The 22,687-nt window shown below is 39.5% G+C and overlaps 1 protein-coding gene across 1 annotated transcript in view; it reads left to right on the forward strand.

Moving 5' to 3' along the window:
* Positions 1-22,687, forward strand: part of LOC107544810 (phospholipid-transporting ATPase ABCA3-like) — a 190,455-nt gene that overhangs the window by 125,951 nt on the left and 41,817 nt on the right. The window contains 3 exon segments of the mRNA XM_087815178.1: positions 1,911-2,160; positions 2,318-2,522; positions 14,905-15,153. Coding sequence (XP_087671304.1) covers positions 1,911-2,160; positions 2,318-2,522; positions 14,905-15,153 — 704 coding nt within the window.

Here is a 22,687-nt window from a genome sequence, read left to right on the forward strand (position 1 = left end):
ATGACTCCTGTACTGTACATGTTTTCTTAAATTTATAGCTAAGTATTTCCTTTTTTGAACAGATTTAAATGGCATTGTATTTTTAACTTCGGTGCCCATATATTTATTCTAGTGTATAGATAGCAGCTGGTTTTTATGTTTATCTCATATGCTACAAACTTGCTGAACTCCTTTATTAATGCTAGAATTTTTTGTTGCTTCCTTGAGATTTTTCTATATAGACAGCTATGTCATCTGCAAGTAAAAGCAGTATTATTTCTTTATCTGTGATCCATATGCCTCTTTTTCCTATTCATGCTTCATTGCACTGGATAGAATCTCCAGCACGATGCTGAGTCAGAGTGGTGAGAGTGGACATTCTTTTCCTGTTCCCAGTTTTACGGGGAAAGTATGCAGTTTTTTCATGATTAAGTATAATGTTAGCTGTAGGGATTCTGTAAATATTCTGTCCAGAGTTGAGGAAGTTCAGCTGTATTCCCATATTCTCAGTTATTATCATGAGCGATAGTTTTTTCAAATGTTTTTTCCTGCATAGATTGATATGATTATGTGATTTTTATTCTTCAGCCTATTAATACAGTGGGTGATATTGACTGATTTTTAAATACTGAACCAGCCTTGCATCCCTAAAATAGACCCCACTTGGCCATAGTGTTTTATTATATTTTTATCTTGCTGAATATATTTGCTAACATTTTTCAAGGAGATTTACACCTATATCCGTGAAAGATATTGGTCTGTAATTTTCCTTTTCATATTGCCTTTGTATGGTTTTGCTACCAGGGTATTACTAGCTTCATAAAATGAATTGAGAGATGTTGCCTCTTCCTCTGTTTTCTGAAACATATTGTGTATAATTAGTGTTGATTTTTTCTCAAATATTTTTTAGAATTCTCCAGTAAAAACATGTGGGTCTGGCAGTGCTTTATGGCAGTGCTTTAAGGAAGCCTGCCCACAGTCCACTTCTCCGAGGGGGTATTAATTTCCCTTAACTCACAATAAAATCTTGCCTCCATGTTTAAACTTACACACACACACACACACACACACACACACACACACACACCCCACCCCCCGGGCCTGGAGAGTTATTTGGGGGGAAATTTTAAATTTATAAATTAAATTTCCTTAAGGTGAGATAAGCAATAGTTTATGTTTTGAGGAAGTAGTCCATTTCATCTAAACTGTCAAAGTTATGTGTATGGGGTTGTTCATATTGTTCCTTTATTATTCTACTGAGAGCTGGAGGATTTGCCTAAGGCACCATTGCCATTAATAAATCTAAAATGCCTCAAACAAAAAAGGTGCATAGAATGTTTGTCTTAGTTCAGTGCCTTTTCATTCTTTCCAAGGTCTTGGACTCCAAGTGTTCATTGCTTTCCTAGATCTATGATACCTTAAAATAGGTGATTTCTCATTTTTTTAATCCAGCTGTTTCATTTTCTCACAGGAAGATTTTGTCTGCTGTAAAGTAAGCAATAAAGTCTATAGATGAAAGTAACTCATAGATCAATTTAAGACAGAAAAGTAAGTTTAAAGAGTCTATACCATGTTTTCTGTATTTTCTCGGAGAAATAGGAGTTTAGATTATTGGCAATGAAGTAAGAGAGCTTGGAATTTAATGATACAGTACTTAAGGTGAATGGCAAATGTTTGAAATAATCATTATTGTAAAATTGAAAGGGATAATAACCGAGTAAAATGAGTTGTTTTCTTCCTGAACACACAGGGGTGGGCAAAAGCAGGGTTACAGTTGTTCATATGAAAAAAGACATGCAGGTTATGATTATTACAATAGCTTTATTAATGCAGAAGAATGTCACAGTGACACTGTAAACCTACTTTTGCCCTGTATGTTGCAGATGATCTGTATTTTGGAAAAACTAACCAATATCATGTCGTCATCTTAGGTGGCCTACAGCAATATTTCGTGAAAGCTGAAGAGTGCATTCACTTCTGCATTGTTGCATTTTCCCTTGAGGTGAATAAAGGTGCAATAATACTTACTGGTCTGTTCAACAATCAAGCATACCATTCACCAGCCCTGACCCTGGCCATTTTAGACAATATTCTTTTCATGTTAATTTCTGGCCCTAATGCTTCCTTAACAGTCTCCAATAAACCTCAGCTACCCTCTGCTGATAAGAAAGAGCGTGAAAGGTATGTTGTCCTTTTATTAGAATAGAATTTTATACTTTAAATGCTTTTATCCAACTCTGATTATATCTGTATGATTAAACATAGCTATTAATAGGAATTTCTATTTTCTGCTGTGTTGATTTTTTTATATATATATCTACTTTTGTTCCTTCTCTAGGTTTCCGGTCGAACAGGCGGTGGCCTTAAATATACATTTTGGCATGGCTTTTTTGGTCAGTGGCTTTTGTCTCTTGACAGTGACTGAGAGAATCTCTAAGGCCAAGCACATCCAATTTGTGAGTGGGGTCTGTGTCCTTGTGTACTGGCTCTCTGCTCTACTGTGGGACCTGGCCATCTTCTTCGTTGCCTGCTGCTTACTACTGGTGAGTGTTAAAGTTTTTTGAGAGCTCATTTACCCTCTGGACCCCATGGGAAATTCCTATTCTCCGACGACATCATAAACCTAACTCTGCTGATAAACTGTCTTTGCTTAGTCTCTTAGAAAATACATTGAAATGTGTGTAAATTTTACCCACGAGGCATGTTACAGAAAACCTTTGGAATCATTATTCATAATAATTCGTTCATCTTCACCCAAGGATATGCTTATTGATTTGAGAGAGAGAGGAAGGGAGAGGTAGAGGGGTGAGGTGGCGGGCAGAGAGGGAGAGAGGACTTGAGAAACATCAGTTGGTCGCTTCCCATATGCACTGTGACCAGGTATTAAACCCGCAACCTAGGTATGTGCCCTGACCGGAAATCAAACCCACAACCTTTTGGTGTGCGGGATGTCACTCCAACCGACTGAGCCAGCCAGCCAGGACCATGATTTTTATGAGCTAAATTATGTCCCCCAAATCTCATATGTTTAAGTTCTAACCACCAGTTCCTCAAAATGTAACTATATTTAAAGATAGGGCCTTTAAAGAGGTGATTAAGAGAAAACGAAGCAGTTAAAGTGGGTCCTAATTCAATCTGACTGGGGTCCTCTTTAAGAAGAGGAAATCTGAATATACAAAAAAACACCAGGGATGTGCAAGTACTGAGGAAAGACCATGTGAGGACACAGCAAAAAGCTGGCTGTTTACAAGCCAAGGAAAGAGCCCTAAGAAGAACCAACACTGATGATACCTTGATGTTGGACTTCCAGCCTCCAGAACTGTGAGAAAATAAAATTCTGTTGTTTAAACTATCCAGCTCATAATATTTTTATTATGGCAGCCCTAACAAACTCATACAATAACCAAACACCGGAAACAACCTATTACCCATCAAAAGTAAAATAGGTAAATGAATGATGATACTACAGGGGAAACTATACAGCAATGATAAAGAATGAAGTAGAACTATATTCAATAACATGGATGAATCTCATAATGCCTAGTGAAAGAAGCCAGATATAAAAAGATGCATATTGTACAATACGTTCATAAAAAGCTCAAACTGTCATCAATAGGTTCTGTGACTTTAAGTGAAATGACATAACAAGACTAGTTTTATCTACTTGAAATAGTAGCCTATATTATAGGCTACTTGATATAAACACAAGTTAAGTTTCTACAGCATCTCATCAATATTATAACGAAAATGTTGAATGAAATGACATCATTTCAGGACCTGCAATACTCTATCTTAATGTTGTGGGATGCACACCTATGTGATCACACTGTTTGGAAATAAAAAGAAAAAAAAAGAAGCTTTATGGTAAAAATCAGAATCGCGGGTACTTTTACTGGATTTGGAGGAGTTCACAGTAGGTTTCTTCAGGTACTGGCATTGTGGTAGTTACTCATGGGGTTATTTTGCTATAATTCATTGTGATAATTTATTTCTGTCTTGTATACTCTTTCGGGCATGTGTTACATTTCATAATAAAGAGGTTAAGGTTTTTACCTGAACACCTTGTTCATTTAAGGATTAATTCGGATAGAATCTACATACTTACCATGCATAGTCGTCTTCTCCAAGAACAGAGTGTTGCTTATTTATCTAACAAGGAACTTGATTTTTCTTTAAAATAGGTTATGATTTGTGACATTGAAGGATTTCAGACCTTCAAACACAGGGATTCCTAGGTCATCCCAACTTTTCCTTGATTGCTTCACTGCATTTATTCTGTGTAGGTGTATAGTACGCCCATTCAGAAAGAAGACAACCATAGCTACAGATGCTGGATTCAACTATGACCCGCTAATCTCTATTGCTATTGCTGCCGACGTCATGGACATCAGTCATTAACTGTACAGTGACTTCTTAGCTTAACCTTACTATTTACTTCTTGGTTTTCCTGCTATACAATTGTACAGTTGCCCAAAGGCATAACCCTGATATTTGTAGAGCAATTGCGATACTAACTGACAAGGTACAGATTTCCAGAAAGTTATTTCCTCTAAAACTTGCAAGTTCATCTCCACCACCACCATCCATTCAATTTAGGTCCCCCTGACTTTGTCCTTCACTGTCTGGTGTTGGGGTTTTTTGTTTTTTGTTTTTTGTTGTTGTTGATGATGTTTTTATTTTATTTTATTTTTGTTGAAAATATTACAGATGTCCCTTTTTCTCCCCAATGACCCGTTCCACCCCGTCCCATCCCCCTCCCCAGTCCCTCTCCCCACCATTGTCCGTGTCCTTGGGTTGTGCAAATATGCATATAAATTCTTTGGTTACTCTCTCCCCCTCCACCCACCCGCCCTCCTCCATCCCTCTGACATTCCTCAGTCTGATCCATGCTTCCATGTCATTGAATCTATTCTGTTCATCTGTTTATTAAGTTCTTTAGATTCCACATATAATCGAAATCATGTGATGTTTTTCATTCTCTGCCTGGCTTATTTCACTTAGCATAATTTTCTCCAGGTCTATCCACACTGTTCCAAAGGGTACAAGATCCTTCTTCTTTACAGCTGTGTAGTACTCCATGGTGTGAATATCCCACAGCTTTTTTATCCACTCATCTACTGATGGGCACTTGGGCTGTTTCCAGATCTTAGCTATTGTAAACTGTGCTGCTATGACCATAGGGGAGCATATATCTTTTCTGATTAGTGTTTCAGGATTCTTAGGATATATTCCTAGGAGTGGAATCACTGGGTCAAAAGGCAGCTCCATTTTTAATTTTTGAGGAACCTCCATCCTGTTTTCCATAGTGGCTGCCCCAGTCTGCATTCCCACCAGCAGTGTACTAAGGTTCCCCTTACCCCACAGCTTCGCAAGCACACATCATTTGTTCATTTGTTGATGGTAGCCGTTCTGACAGGTGTGAAGTGATACCTCATTGTGGTTTTAATTTGCATCTCTCTGATGATTAACGACCTTGAGAATTTTCTCATGTGTCTCTTGGCCGTCTGTATGTCCTCTTTGGAGAAGTGTCCGTTCAGGTCCTTTCCCCATTTCTTAATTGGGTGGTTTGTCTTCCTCTTGCTGAATAGTACAACTTCTTTGTATACTTTGGAAATTAGCCCCTTATCAGATACATCCTTGGCAAATATGTTTTCCCAGACCGTGGGGTTCCTTTGTATTTTGAGGCTGTTTTCTTTTGCTGTGCAGAAGCTTTTTAGTTTGATGTAGTCCCATATGTTTATTTTTTCCTTTGTTTCTCTTGCCCTAGGAGATGTATCAGTGAAAATTCCACTACATGGTATGTCTGTGACTTTACTGCCTATGTTTTCTTCCAGGATTTTTATAGTTTCATGACTTACATTTAAGTCTTTTATCCATTTTGAGTTTATTTTTGTGTATGGTGAAAGTTGGTGGTCTAGTTTCATTTTTTTGCATGTATCTGTCTAATTTTCCCAGCACCATTTATTGAAGAGACTGTCCTTACTCCATTGGATACTCTTGCCTCCTTTGTCAAATATTAACTGACCATAGTGGCATGGGTCTATTTCTGGGGTCTCTGTTCTGTTCCATTGATCTATATGGCTGCTGTTGTACCAATACCAGGCTGTTTTGATTACAGTGGCTTTGTAATACAGTTTGAAATCTAGTAATGTGATCCCTCCCACTCTGTTCTTTTTTCTCAAGATGGCTGCAGCTATTCGGTGTCTTTTTTGGTTCCATATAAATTTTTGAAATGTTTGTTCTAGGTCTGTGAAATATGCTGTTGGTATTTTAATAGGATTTGCATTGAATTTATAAATTGCTTTGGGTAGTATGGACATTTTAATGATATTAATTCTTCCAATCCATGAGCATGGTATATTCTTCCACTTGTTTAAATCTTCCTCTATTTTTTTTTTTTTTTTTTTTTAGTGTCGCATAGTTTTCCTAGTTTATTCCCATCTTATTTTTTTAGTTGCGATGGTAAATGGTATTGCGTTTTTAGTTTCTCTCTCTGAAAGTTCACTGTTGGTGTATAAGAATGCCACTGATTTCCGGATGTTGATTTTGTGTCCAGCTACCTTGCCAAATTCGTTTATCAAATCTAGTAGTACTTTGATGGAGTGTTTAGGGTTTTCTATGTACAATATCATGTCTTCTTGCAAATAATGACAGTTTTACTTCCTCCTTTCCAATTTGAATACCTTTTATGTTTTCTTCCTGTCTGATGGCTGTGGCTAGGACTTCAAGTACTACAGTGAATAAGAGTGGTGAAAATGGACATCCCTGTCTTGTTCCTGTTTTTAATGGAAATGGTTTTAGTTTTTTCCCATTGAGTATGATGTTGGCTGTAGGTCTGTCATATATGGCCTTTATTATGTTGAGATATGATCCCTATATTCCCACTTTGCTGAGAGTTTTATCAGAAATGGGTGCTGGATTTTGTCGAATGCTTTTTCTGCGTCTATTGATATGATCATATGACTTTTGTCCTTCATTTTGTTTATGTGATGTGTCACATTTATTGATTTGCGGATGTTGTACCAGCCTTGCATTCCCAGAATAAATCCCACTTGGTCATGGTGTATGATCTTTTTAATGTATTGCTGGATCCAGTTTGCTAGTATTTTAGTGAGGATTTTAGCATCTATGTTCATCAGGGATATTGGCCTGTAATTTTCTTTCTTTATAGCGTCTTTATCTGGTTTGGAATTAGGAAGATGCTGGCCTCATAAAAAGAGTTTGGGAGTTTTCCCTGCTCTTGAATTTTCTGGAATAGTTTGAATAGAATAGGGGTTAAATCTTCTTTGAATGTTTTGTAAAACTTTCCTGTAAATCCATCTCGTCCAGGACTTTTGTTTGCTGGGAGTTTTTTGATTACTGCTTCAATTTCATTAGTTGTTATCGGCCTATTCAGGTTTTCTGACTCTTCTTGATTCAGCTTTGGAAGGTTGTATGCTTCTAGATATTTGCCCATTTCCCCCATGTTGTCCAATTTGTTGGCATATGGGGGAACAAATGCTCATAGTATTTTCTTACAATCCTTTGTATTTCTGTTGGGTCAATTGTTATATCGCCTCTTTCATTTCTGATTTTATTTGGGTCCTCTCTCTTTGTTTGTTTCTTAGTGACTCTAGCTAAAGGTGCATCAATCTTATTTATTTTTTCAAAGAACAGCTCTTGGTTTAATTGATTTTTTGTATTGTTTTTTTTTTTTTGTCCCTATGTCATTAATTTCTGCTCGGATCTTTATTATTTCCTTCCTCCTAATTCCTCGTGGCTTTTCTTGCTATTCTCATTCTAGTTCTTTTAGTTGTTGTGTTAGATGGTTCATTAGATCTTTTTCTTGTTTCCTGACATAGGCCTGTAATGCTATGAATTTTCCTCTCAAGACTGCTTTTGCTGTGTCCCATAGATTCTGGGTTGTTGTCTCTTCATTTTAGTTACTTTCTATGAAGTGTTTGATTTCTTCCTTGATTTCATTGGTAACCCATTCATTGTTTAATAACATACTATTTAGCCTCCATGTGTTTGAATATTTTTGAGTTTTTTTTATAGTGGTTGATTTCTAGTTTCATGGCATTGTGATCCGAGAAGATGCTTGATATGATTTCAGTTTTCTTATATTTGTAGAGACTTGCCTTGTGCCCTAACATGTGGTCTATTTTTGAGAATGTTCCGTGTGCACTTCAGAAGAATGTGTATTCTGCTGCTTTGGGGTGAAATGTTCTGTAAATGTCAATTAAATCCATTAGGTCTAGTGAGTCATTTAAGGTCTGTGTTTCCCTGTTGATTTTTTGTCTTGATGATCTGTCCAATGCTGACAGTGGGATGTTAAATATCCCCACTATGATTGTGTTGCTGTCAATATCAAAGTTCTCCAAAAATTTTTTATATATTTAGGTGCTCCTATATTGGGTGCATAAATGAATATAAGGGTTATTTCCTCCTGTTGGATTGATCCCTTTAGTATTATGTAGTGACCGTCTTTGTCTCTTGTTATGGTCTTTATTTTGAAGTCTATTTTGTGAGAAATAAGAATTGCTACTCCAGCTTTCTTTTCCTTTCCATTTGCATGGAATATTTTATTCTATCCCTTCACTTTTAGCCTGTGTGAGTCTTTTGCTCTCAGGTGTGCCTCTTGTAGATAGCACATATTTGGGTCCTGTTTTCTTATCCATTCAGCTCCCCTCTGTCTTTTGATTGGGCCATTTAATCCATTTACATTTAAGGTTACTATTGATATAAACTTATTTAATGCCATTTTTTCCCTTTATGCTGATATACCTTTCTCTCACTATTCCTTCTTTTTCTTAGAGCAGTCCTTTTAACATTTCTTGCAATGCTGGTTTGGTGGTACTGAACTCCTTTAGCCTTTTTTTGTCTGGGAAGCTTTTTATTTCACCTTCAATTTTAAATGATAGCCTTGCTGTATAAAACAATCTTGGTTGCATGTTCTTGCTAATTACTTTGAGAACTTCATGCCACTCCCTTCAGGCATAAAGAGTTTATGTTGAAAGATCTGATGTCAGCCTTCTGGGGGTTCCCTGGTAGGTCACTACTTGTATCTCTCTTGCAGCCCTTAATATTTTTCCTTTGTCCTTGACATTTGCCATTTTAATTATGATGTGTCTTGGAGTGGGGTTGGGTCCCTCTTGTTTGGAACCTTCTGTGCTTCCTGAACTTGTGTGGCTTTCTCCCTCACCAGCCTAGGGAAGTTTTCTATCATTACTTCCTCCACCAAGTTCTCTATCCCTTGCTCTCTTTCCTCCCCCTCTGGCACTCCTATAATGCGAATGTTGTTTCTCTTCATGTTTTCCCAAAGCTCCCTTAGACTGTCCTCATGCTTCTTAAGTGTTTTTCCTTCTTGCTGCTCTGATTGAGTGATTTTTTTCTACCTTGTCTTCTAAGCCACTTATTCCATCCTCTGCTTCATTGAGCCTGCTTTTAATTCCTTCCAGTGTATTCTTGATATCAGATACACCATTCTTTATTTCTCTCTGATTTTTGTTTATGTTATGTATCTCTTTTTTTCATGTTTTCTCTAAAGTCCTCAATCTTTTCCTCTATTGCTTTGTTTTTCTCTTTAAGTTCCTTGAACATCTTCATCATCAATACTATGAACTCCGTTTCTGATAACTTGCTTAACTCCATCTCATCAAAGACTTCTTCTGGCAGTGTTTTCTTTTCTTTAATTTGGGGGTTGTTTCTTTGTCTCCCCATTTTGGTAGGTCTTCATGTTTGTATCTATATATTAGATATATTTTCTGTCTCCCAGTCTTGTGGGATGGGATTTTTGTCTTGTGAGTCCACTGGAGCCCAGAGTTGTGTTTTCCTTATACTTCTGAGCTCTTTGCTCTAGGTGTGTCCCTTTTGTGGGTGCCCCTTTAGTACTTTTTTATGTTCTCCTGTTGTGGTTGGGTCTAGATTGTCATTGACCAGTCCTTGGGAGGACTCTTCTCTCAGGTTGGCTAACTGTGTCTCAGCCCCAACCTCATTGTGTAAGCTGTTGTACAGGTGCTGTCTAGGCAGGACAATACACAACTAAACTTCCAGGAAACAAGGGGTATCTTACAAAATATCTTGACAGTCACAATGAAAACAACCCAAGTGAAAATAGAACTGGGAGAGTGAAGGGAGAACACACACACACACACACACAAAATAGAGAGAGAGAGAGAAAGAAAAGTAACGCTTAGAGAGAGAGATGCATATTGTTGTTAACAGTGATGAAAATTTATAAAATAATAAAAAACTAAAATGTAAAAAATAGAGAAGCTACTGGAAGATAACCAATGCAGAGAAAAGATTCTGAAAGAAGGGCTAGCAAAAATTAAGGGAGAGAATAGGAACAGGATAATAGTTGAAAATCAGAAAGTAAAAATACAATAAAGAGAATAAGAAAAACTAATATTCGAATAAAAAGATAGGAAGACAGAAATGGACTATAACCAAAGAATGAAAGAAAAGAAGGAAAAGAGAAAGGAAGGAAAAAAAAATTATGACAATGGATCGAGAGGAAAGAGAGAGATAAAGCCTAGACAGGGAGAGAGTCCGGTAAGAGATTTGGGAGAAACTATAGAGAAAAGCAGTAAACTTGATTATAATGATAAAGTCCCAGTCGTTAAGCAGGGATATCAAGAAAGTCTTGATAGTAGAACCAAGGATAAAACAAAACAAAGCAAATAAAAAAAAAAACACAAAAACAGAGAAACAAAACTAAAAAAAAGCTAAGCAAGACAAAATTCTTTTTAAAAAAAATTTAGTTAAAAATGTTTTTTAAATAAATTTTAATTATAAAATTTAAAAAAGAAGAAAAAAAAACAAATAATTTTTTCCCCCTTTCTCTTCTTCCTAAGGGAAAAAGAGAAAAAACAAACACACAAACAAAAGAAAAACAAAACAAAAAAACAACAGAAGAAAAAAAGTCAATCGGTTGAGTTTCTTCTGGCCAGCTGGTGTTGTCTGAGGCTCTGTTTTGTGTGCTGATTTCCATTCTCCTGGGAGGTACTCATGTATCAGCCAATGTGAGGAGCGTCCAGGTTTGGCTCTGGTGACCTTAGGTAGATGGATGATCAGAGGCTCTTTGTGGGCCACCTCCTCTTATCAGCTATTTTGCAACTTTGTAGTTGCCTGGTCTTGCTCCAGAGTCTTCTGTAGTCTTTAGGGTGCAGGATGGCAAGTGTAGCCCAGGGTATCACTCCTCCTAGAGGTGTCGCTGTAAGGCACTCACTGTGCAGGAGTTAGTCTCTGCTCCACAACCAGCTCCTCAGTCCCTACCCTTTCCTCTGATTCTAGTTCCCCATACTCTGGCCTGCTGCAGCTTCAGATTGATTTCAGCCTGTTGCCTTTTCTGTATGGGCCATTTCAGCAGTCTGGGCTCAATGGGTTTGATTTAAAAATATTCCAGTGAGCCCTTTGCCTGCACAGCCCCCAGCAGGGGTTTTCAGCATTTCCTCCAGTTCCCAAACAACAGTGCCTGAGAGTCTTGTTCTTGTAATGTCCTCCTGTGAGCTGTTTTCCCTTCCCCCTCAGGACTGTGCCCTGCAGGTGTGTCTGGGGCCTCAGTGATCTGGACCAGCCCCTTTCCTCTTGGGGGTGGTGCTTCCAGGCTACAGGAGAGGTCGGTGGGCTTCACCCCTCCCTTCTCAGCTATGGTTGGCTGGTCGCACCAAGAGCGCCCCTCAAACAGTCCACTATGCAGACACCACTAGTCTGTCCGCTCAGTGCACATCAGGAAGGTGGAAGCCAGTTCCTCAATCAGACTCACAAATGCACAAAGCAACACACAGGCAGAGAGTCCACCTTGCAAGGTCCTGCTGCCCGCGCACCAAGGCAAAATTGCTAATCTCAGCAAAGCTGGGGTGGCTCCATGCGCCACCACAGAGCCCTTCAGGGCTGGTCACAGATCCCAGCCTCTCAGCACTGGGAGCTCAGGGCATCCCCCATGCCACACAGATTCAATGATTTCTGAGGCTCAACACAGTGCCCTACAGGGAGGCAGAGGGTCCCTGTGTGCAGCTGCTCAGCACAGTGCTCTGGTCCCTTACCACTAGGGTACCACACTTTGAGACAGCCTTTCCTATGGATGGCACCCTGAGCATAAGACACCTGTCACGTCCGCCACTAGAAGCTTTGTTTCCTAGGAAGGCACCATCCCTTCCTCGCGGACTCACTGCTCCCATGGGTCCCTCTGCCCTCTGTGCAGGGCTCTCCTTCCCCTCTCGTCCACTCTGGGTTTGAGATCCCCGCTTTTGGATGCCAGTCCGCACTCCTGAGGGAAGGGAGCCCTGCAGCCTCCAACCCTCTGGGCTCAGAGCCCAGCACAGGCTTCAGGGGGACTCCCCTTTTCTACGCCCCCCTCTCTTACCAGACTTTCTGATGTTTCTTCAGTGCTCCCTATTCGCACTATGTCCACTCAGGTATGTTTCTCTGGTTTTTCCAAGCTGGCTACATAGGATTTTAGGAGTCAATCGAGTTTGTGGCTGGGAGCGGGGGCGCTCTGCTGCTTCTCACAGTGCCGCCATCTTTCCTTGCCATAGAAGTAAGCTTAACAAAGTATGCGTAGGGCCTGTATACTGAAAACTACAAAGCATTATTAAAGGAGATTGAAAAAAACAGAATGAAATGAAAAGATATTCTATGTTCATGGATTGGAAGATCAACATAATTAAAATGGTCACATTACCAAACCGATATACAGATTTAATGCATCCCCATCAAAATACCAATTCCATTTTTAAAAGAAATAGAACAAAATAATCATCAGATTTGAATACATCCACAAAAGACCCCCAAATAGTCAAAGTAATCCTGAGAAAAAAGAATGAAGCCAGAGGTATGACACTACTTGATTTCAAATTATACTGCAAAGTGACAATCAAAAAAGCATGTTATTGGCAAAAAAAACTACACACACAAACCAATGTAACAGATTTGGGAGTCCAGAAATAAAACCACATGTATATTGGCAAATAATTTTTGACAAAGGGACCAAAAACATATGATGGAGTAAGGAAAACCTCTAAAACAAATGGTGCTCAGAAATTGGAAAGACACATGCAAAAGAATGAAACTAGACTATAGTTTGTCCCCATGTACAAAAATTTATTCAAGTGAATGAAACACCTTAATATAAAATCTGAAACTATAAATTACGTGGAAGAAAACATAGGTACTACACTTATGAACCTTGGTCTTAGAGAAGATTTTATGAAGTTGACCCCAAAGGCAAGGGAAGTAAAGACAGAAATAATAAATGGGACTACATCAAACAAAAAAGCTTCTGCACGGCACAAGAAACCGCCAACAAAACAAAAAGACAGCCAACAAAATAGGGGAAGATATTCGCAAGCAACAGCGCTAACAAGGGGTTAATATCCAAAATATATAAAGACCTCATATATCTTAGCACCAAATAACAAAAAAATCCAATTAAAAAATGGGCAGAGACACCGAATAGACATTCTCCCAAGAAGACATACAAATGGCCAACAAATATATGAAAAGATGCTCAAGTTCACTAGCTCTTAGGGAGATGCAAATCACAACTACAGTGAGACACCACCTCACACCTGTTAGAATGGCTCTTATCAACAAGACAAGTAATAGCGAGTGTTGGAGAGGCTGTGGAGAAAACGAAACTCTCATTCACTGCTGGTGGGAATGTAGACTGGTTCAGCCACTATGGGAATCTGTATGGAGGCACCTTGAAAATTAAGTATATAGTTACCATATGACCCAGCAATCCCTCTACTGGGTATCTACCCACATCTTCTTTATCCAAGTATCTATTAAAGGACACTTTAGTTGTTTCCCTGTCTTGGCCACTATGAATAATGTTTCAGTGAGTATAGGGGTACATACATCTTTTTTTAATAAATGTTTTCAAATATTTCTGGTAGATAGATATGTAATACTACTCAGCCATAAGAAAAGATAAAATACTGCCATTTGCAACAAAATGGATGGATCTTGAGAATATCATGCTAAGCAAAATAAGGCAGACAGAAAAAGCTAAGAACCATATGATTTCACTCATATGTGGGATATAAAACTGAAACTCATAGACACAGATAACAGTATGGTGGTTACTAGAGGCAAGGGGTGGGAGCTTAGTAAACATCAAAGGGAGCCAAATATATGCTGATGATTTGATTTTGGGTGGTGGGCACACAGTACAACATACAGATGACATATCATAGAAATGTATACTTGATACCTGTATAATATTATTAACCAATGTCACCCTAATAAATTTAATTTTAAAAAGATAGACAAGGATACTAAGGAAAGCCTATTGTTGCTACATGTAATTATTCTGTACAATGAGTTATGCGACAAAATGTAAACACTATATAAAATCTGGAGGCAACAACTCTGGCTAACTTTGAGTGTGCCACTCTAGTGCCACGTTAGGTGAACCACTTAACTGATTTGTAAAATGAGAATAAGAATACCACTTTGCTAACAAGGAAAAGTACTAACAAGAATAGGAAATTTCTAAAGAAATCCCAAAGTTGCTGAAGTGGATGTGATGGGAGTGTGGTAGTAGAATAGAACAGGAGACCCAGTCTGAAGGTGGGCAGCGGAGATGGGTAAGGTGTGTCGTCAAGAGTAAAAATCTCTACAGAAATAGTCTGTTTTCCGGGGAAGTTGAGAATTAGAATTATTTGGGGAGAAGATACTGACTTTGTTTATGAATTAAAAAAAAAAAAAAGTTTCCAAGTGAAAAGTAATAGTAATAAAGGGAATTATAGCAGTTCTGCTCTCTGGACTGCCCTCTGGAGGAGGGCTTTCTTTAAAAAGAAGCAAAATGATGTAATCAATGAGTACTTCTATGCTACATAAGGACAGGACTTGCTATTTCCTTTTCTAAATGTTTGGGTTTGAATTATTTTTGCACTTAGGTGCCACTCTCCTTTATCTCCGTATCCTGTGTTTCAGGGAGTGTTCAAAATCTGCAAATTCAACGTGTATCTCACAGATTACCACTTCCTGGACACAATGCTGGTCTTCATGCTGTACGGCTGGTCTGCCGTTCCCCTCATGTATCTGCTGAGCTTCCTGTTTTCTAAAAGTTCTTCTGCCTACATCAAACTTGTGATGTTCAACTACCTTTCAGGCATTCTGAGTCTCTTGATGGATGCTGTATATAGTAAGTATAGATAAATAACTGAGGACATTAGTAGACAAGTAAGTTCCAGGTTTGGGAAAATCCTGAATTTGATGTCAGTCAATAAAAATTACTTTGAGTGCCTGTGATATTACTGCAGGCATGTTGGAGTGGGGTCTTCATGTTGAAGTAATGGGACTGTCCCTGATATATGTCAGTCCTTTGACAAGATTCCTCCTCTCCATCCTGTAGCTCAGCTGTCACATGACTCAGGAAATCTGTTTTGCACAAGAGCTTGGAAATTTTAGGAACATTTGTTCCTGAGACTCATTTGTTGGAAACAGAGAAAGAGAGAGACTAATTAAAAACAAAACAGCAACTTTCTTCTTAAAAGGGCTAGCCTCGGAAAGTTAGAATACATTATATCAAAAATATATTTGACCTTAGACTTTTACTATCTTTAAAAGTACTACCCCTTGATGTTGTTGCACTTTATAGTGGTGATGAGAGGGAAGAATGGAGAGGAATTTTGAGTTCTTGAGAGAGGCTGACAATTTCATTCAGGAAAGGTTTTATGCTGTGGCTACTCTTCCTTAACTTAAAGATCCTGAGCAGGCAAATAAGATTTTCCAGAAAGAAGAAAAACTGTATGCCCCTGACACACTTACAAGTAATTCATTTCCTCCTCATTCCAGGCCTGTCCTCTGCAGTTTTCTTACATCTGTGTCTCCTCCCTTGTCTTCCTGACAGGAGTTTGAACTAGCTTGAGAACTTGATCACTTCATCCCTCCCTGTCATCACAGAGCCCCACAAGCATGGGCTTCCTGCCTCATTCCCTTAGCCCTTCACCGGTCACAAAGAGTATGTCACATGAGCAAGACTTAAGCCTCTGGGTAACAGACCAAAAAAAAATGTTAAGAAAATATGCCTTAGCACTCATTCTCAAAGCAATCCCCAAATTATGGAAAGCAAATGTCTGTATATTTTGCACACCTCTTCAAAGAGAAATACTGTGTTATGCAGGGAAGAATCCCCTGAAAGCATTTGCGTTTGTGAGCCCTAACCTAGAATAAAATGATCATTTAAGAAAATACATACATTTATAACACATAGATACAGACAACAGTGTGGTGATAGCCAGAGGGAAAGGGGGGTGGGGATACGTTGAGGTGGACAAAGTGGGGATAAATGGGGACAGAAAGGGACTTGAATTTGAGTGATAGGGGCATGATGCAGTGTGCAGATGATATTTTGTTGAGTTTTACACCTGAAACCTATTTGGTAAACCAATGTCACCCCAATAAACATAATTAATAGGAAGAATTATAAGAAATTGCTGTTTTAGAAAGTTTTAGAAAACATTTTTGGGGAAGAATATGACTCTTTGTAAAGAGTCATGAAGAGTGAGAACCAAAAAAAAGAAGTCAGTAGATTTGGCAATTAGAATATCAAAGGAGACTTCTCCTTTTCTGCAACAGAACAAACACTGTAAATGATACTCTGCCAAAATAATGAACTGAGAACACAGTATGGAATTGGCAGAGGCCAACAATAAAGTGGAAGCAAGTGTCCTTGAAAGTAAGCAGTCATTAAAGGTAGCTTTCACGTGAGGTTATAGACAGAATCTGGTCACCTTAACTTTACATTTTCATAGGATGTGAGGATCACAGAGGTCAGAATAAGACATAGAAGCACGTACAACAAAGGTTTAGTATCTTCCTATCTAAAATTGGAAATTAGAAGGGCTACATCTTCATTATAAGGGTGAATAAAACTTAATGCCACAGTAGGACACAGACAGGAAATTTACAAAGTTTGAATTTGGCACTGGAATAAAAAATAGTAATTTCCCTTTGGAATTGGTACCCACAGGCAAGTACCCATACAGGTTTGTTACCTGAAATCATACTACCTATGTAAGCCAAAAAAATAAATAACCTGATCATTTAAATAACCTCAGTTGATTGTGCCCCTAGGTGAGTGGCAAAGGTATATGCAATTTCCAGACTTCAAAGTGTTCCCACAGGTAAACTATCTAGGGAGCTTGAGATCAGGTTAAAGGAACAAAGGAAAAAAAAAAAAAAAAAGAAGCAAGGCCTTAAGAGCAAGTACTAGTAGAAACCACAAACTGTAGAATCAGAATCAGCCTGCAAATTTTAAAATTTGGAGATTTTTAGAATAGAATATAAAATATGTATTTTTTAAATATTTAAATAATAACAGAGTGTCAGGTATATGAGCAAATCATAGAACATATGATAAATAATAGAACATATAGACATATATTACACATATGCATGTACTATGGATACATATATTACATATATATGTGCATTATATATGTATATGGAGAAAGAGCAAGTAGATTTGAAAAAGATACAAACAGAATTTGGAAAAATGAAAAGAATTAATAATAATTTAAATTAAGAACTCAATAGATAAAAATATCAGAATATTATACAGTCAAAATAGTTGAAGAGAGAACTGGTGGTTAAAGATGAATAAAAAGACTCACAGATGGTCCTTGAAGCTGATCAGCCTGGGTAAATTCCTCCCATTGACATGCTAACAACAATCAAGATTCAACTACAACAAGAGGGTGTACAGCCCTCATGGGGGGTGTACCTCGTGCCCAGCTGGGGTTACTGGGGAGGCTGTGCCACTGGACCCTACAGGACACCTACTACATAAGGCCACTCTACCAAGCCTGGGAGATGTAGCAGCACTGCCTAATACATAGAAACAAACACAGGGAAGCAGCCAAAATGAGGAGACAAAGAAACATGTCACAAAGGAAAGAACAGAAGAAATCTCCAGAGAAAGAACTAAACAAAATGGAGACAAGTGAACTACTAAATGCAGAGTTAAAAACACTGGTTATAAAGATGCTCAAGGAACTTAGTGAGAACCTCAACAACATAAATAAAAACCAGTTAGAAATGAAGGCTACACTAACTGAAATGAGGAATAATTTACAGGGAATCAACAGTAGAGCAGATGAAGCTGAGAATCAAATTAGTGATGTGGAAGATAAGGAAGCAAAAAAACACCCAATCAAGACAGCAGAAAGAGTCCAAAAAGATGAGAATTGTATAAGGAGCCTGTGGGATAACTTCAAGCATAGCAACATATGCATCATGAGGGTGCCAAAAGGAGAAGAGAGAGAGCAAGAAATTGAAAGCTTATTTGAAAAAAATGACAGAGAACTTCCCTAACTTGGTGAAGGAAACAGACATACAAGTCCAGGAAGCACAGAGGGTCCCAAACAAGAAGAACCCAAAGAGGCCCACACCAAGGCACATCATAATTAAAATGCCAAAGGTTAAAGACAAAGAGAGAATCTTTAAAGCAGCAAGAGAAAAGCAGCTAGTTACCTACAAGGGAGCTCCCATAAGACTGTCAGCTGATTTCTCAACAGAAACTTTGTAGGCCAGAAGGGAGTGGCAAGAAACATTCAAAGTAATGAAAAGCATAACCTACAATCAAAGTTACTGTACCCAGCAAAGCTATCATTTAGAATCAAAGGACATATAAAGAATTTCCAAGACAAGAAAAAACTAAAGGAGTTCACAGATTGTGGGGAGTGGGGGTGGTGAAAAAGGTAAAGGGATTAAGATACAAACTGGTTGTTACAGAATAGTTGTGGGGATGTAAAGTACAGCATAGGGAATATAGTCAATAATATTCTAATAACTACGTGTGGTGCTGGATAAATATGGGATTTATTGGGGGTGATCACATATTAAGTTATGTAATGTCTGGCCACTGGAATGTACAAAAAAAATTAAAATATATAATTATATATAAATCACTTTTGAAAAAAGATGAATACAAAATATACTTAATGTCTCCCATGAGACAACAAAATGGGGAAAAAAAGGGATAACAAAATGGGATAAGAAAAAAAAGAAATTTGAAAAACCATGGAGGATAGAGTGAGGAGTTCTAGTGTATTGGTACAGAAAGAAATATTAGAAGACGAAGTAGCGTTAGAACGATAGTGGCTGAGAATTTCCAGAATCATTGAAAATCAGAAATCAATTTCAGAAAGCCTACTACATCATTTTTTATCTTTATTGTTAGAAGTATTACAGATGTCCTCTTTTTTCTCCATTGACCCCCTCCACCCTGCCCCCACCTTCCATCCAAGGCTTTCACCACACTATTGTCTGTGTCCATGGGTTATGTATATATACATATAAATTCTTTGGTTAATCTCTCCCCACCCCCACCCATGCCCAACTTCCCTCTGAGATTTGTCAGCCTGTTCCATGCTTCACTGTCACTATATCTGTTTTGTTCATCAGTGTATTATGTTCTTTAGGTTCCACATATAAGTGAGATCATGTGATACTTGTCTTTCTCTGCCTGGCTTATTTCGCTTAGCATAATATTCTCCATTTCCATCCATGCTGTCTCCAACTGTAAGAGATCCTTCTTTTTTACAGTTGCATAGTATTCCATGGTGTAAATGTACCACAGCTTTTTTATCCACTCATCTACTGATGGGCACCTGGGCTGTTTCCAGATCTTAGCTATTGTAAACTGCACTGCTGTGAACATAGGGGTGCATATATTCTTTCTGATTAGTGTTTCAAGATTCTTAGGATATATTCCTAGAAGTGGGATCACTGGGTCAAATGGCAGTTCCATTTTTAATTTTTTGAGAAAACTCCACACTGCTTTCCGTAGTGACTGCACCAGTCTGCATTCCTACCAGCAGTGCACCAGGTTCCCCTTTCTCCACACCCTCGCCAGCACATGTCATTTGTTGATTTGTTGATGGAGCCATTCTGACAGGTGTGAAGTGATAGCTCATTGTGGTTTTAATTTGCATCTTTCTGATGATTAGTGACTTTGAGCATTTTTTCATATGTCTCTTGGCCATCCATATGTCCTCTTTGGAGAAATGTCTGTTTAGGTCCTTTACCCATTTTTCAGTTGGGTTATTTGTCTTCCTCTTGTTGAGTTGTATGAGTTCTTTGTACACTTTGGAAATTAGTCCCTTATCAGATGTATCCTTAGCAAATATATTCTCCCATTATATTTGACAGAGGAGGCAAGAGCATACAATGGAGTAAAGACAGTCTCTTCAGTAAATAGTGTTAGGAAAATTGGACAGGTACATGCCAAAAAAAAAAAAAAAAAGAAACTAGATCACCAACTTACTCCATACACAAGAATAAATTCAAAATGGATCAAAGTCTCAAATGTAGGTTGCAGAATTATAAAATCCTGGAAGAAAACATAGGCAGTAAAGTCACAGACATCTCACGTAGTGGAATCTTCACTGATGCATCTCTTAGGGTGCGAGAAACAAAAGAAAAATAAACAAATGGGACTAAATCATTTTTAAAAATTACTTGCCTATACACATCACTGTGAAACTTCAGAACACCAATGCTCAAAAGGTCTTTGAAGCAGCCAGAGGGAAAAATTAAGTAGGCATGTTTAAATGTTCAGTGTAACTACTGAAAGAATATTTTTAAAGTGTAATTTCCAAAACACAATGAAGAAGAAGGGAGAAAAATTCAATCACATCCAAAAAGCAGGAGATGAGATAGAAATGAAACAAAAAAATAATAGATGGTGAGATTGAAGATGGTGGCTGAAGAGGTGAAAGCAATGTACACCTGCTCCCAGCACCGAACCGGAGACACAGCTAAAACTTAGAGCAATAAACCTGAATTAACAACAGAAAGACACCTGAACAGGAGTATTATATCCAAGGATTGACAAGCAGAAGCTACACAGAGACTGGTAAGAGGGGCGGAGGCACGGGAAGGGCTGGTCCCTGCATCCAGGGGCAGCAGCTTTAGACAGATAAATATTGTGGCTGCAAAAACCTCCCCCCCAGAGGAAGGGACCCCCAACCCAGAAGACCAGGGCCTGAAAGAAGAGCCTGCATAACATTTGGCAGCAAAAAATAAATGGGGAATCGGCCCACTGGAAAGGGGAGGGAGTCTGCCTGAGTCCAGGGCATTCTCCGTAAAGACCACCCCATACAGACTCATTCTCAGGCACTCACCCAGGGCTCTGGTGGAGGGAAGGAGACTCAGGGTGTATGGAAACCAGGAGGAGACTATCAGGGTGGCATAGCGCTGGAGATTGGGAAGGCAGGCTTCTGAGGTCCCAGTCCCAAGCCAACATCCTACACCATCCCCAGATGCCATCTCCCAGGGTCTAGCCTTTCTGTTCTTACAGCACGAGCTAGAGAAAGTGCACTAACTCTGTCCTCCAAATACTGGTGACACCACCCTGCCAAGCTTAAGTCTGACATAAGGAACTGTAGGCTGTTCCCAAAAGGGACCTGAGCAGTGCTTTTTCCTCTGGAGAAACTATGGACAGCCTTAGACGAACAATGAACTGAGTGGCGGGGGACTAAGAGTCAATATTCCCCCCTCCCAAAGGGTAAAGGGGCGCAATCCTCAAAGGAAGGCAACCTGGGCAGGGCCTCAGGCTACAGGCCACTTGTGAATAAGGGGGAGATGTACACTTGCAAACCTCCCCTCAGGATCTTTTGCCAAGCACTGCCAAGCCAGGAAGCCAGAACTTAATTAACCTGCTAAGGTCCTGCACCACCCCCAACAAGAGGCTGCCTGGATTTGCATTCCCAAATTCTGCATCTGCATTCCAAAAGTGGTCTGCACCGAGCCAAGTGCAGATCCATAGCAGGAACAAAGTGCAAACCAGAACTGGGTCATTGCCGCCCCCTCCCAGAGGCCTGCACTACGGCCCCTCACAGTGAGCTACAGAGTGACAAGCTCTCTGTTACCACCATAGGAGCTGGAGCAGCCCCAAGCAGAGGGGGCATACTTGTGCTATCACTCCAAGCCCCACCTGCACCATCCTGCAGGGGCACACTGGCTGGGAAAAGGGGCCACAAATCAGAACTGTGCAACCTGGAGCTTCACTTCTGGAGCTCTGGTGGGGTGGCCCTGAGCTGTAGGGCAAGTGCCCAGCTCCCTTGAGGGCCAAGCATCTGTACCACCCCCAATAAGGGGCCACCTGAATTTGCATCCCCAAAGCCTGGATTTGCATTCCAAAACCTGCCTGGGTGACAAGCCAAGGGAAGATCTCCAGCCCTTATGCAAACCAGAACTGGTTCTTTGGAGCTCCCCCTTAGAGGCCTTCACTGGGTCATCCCCACAAGAGCCAGAGCCAGAGCCACCTCAAGCACTGGAGGCAGCCTTGTGCTATTACTCCAAACCCCACCTGCACCATCCTGCAGGGGCAGGCTCACCGGGAAAGGGGGTCACAAATCAGAACTGTGAAAGCTGGTGTGATCCACTAAGAGCCTCCCTTCAAGAGCTCTAGTTGAGGGAGAGATTAAAGATGGCAGCAGACTGAGTAGAAATTACACTGACACTCTCCCGGGACCAAATTAGAATTACAACTAAAATATAGAAAACCATCCTGAATAATCAACTGCAACTGAAGACGCACTGCAGAGCACCCTCATAACCAAGGACGAAAAGTGGAGACCCCATAGAGACTGGTAGGAATTGCTGAGGCGCGAGGGGGCTGGCTGGGCTCCCACAGGCAGCAGGTGAAGGTCTGGAGGGAGATCTCAGTTGTGGCAGGTTTCCACTGAGTACTCTGGGGTCTAAACCC

The sequence above is a fragment of the Miniopterus natalensis genome, chromosome 3 (assembly GCF_054644295.1).
Source record: "Miniopterus natalensis isolate mMinNat1 chromosome 3, mMinNat1.hap1, whole genome shotgun sequence".
Taxonomy (NCBI): domain Eukaryota; kingdom Metazoa; phylum Chordata; class Mammalia; order Chiroptera; family Miniopteridae; genus Miniopterus; species Miniopterus natalensis.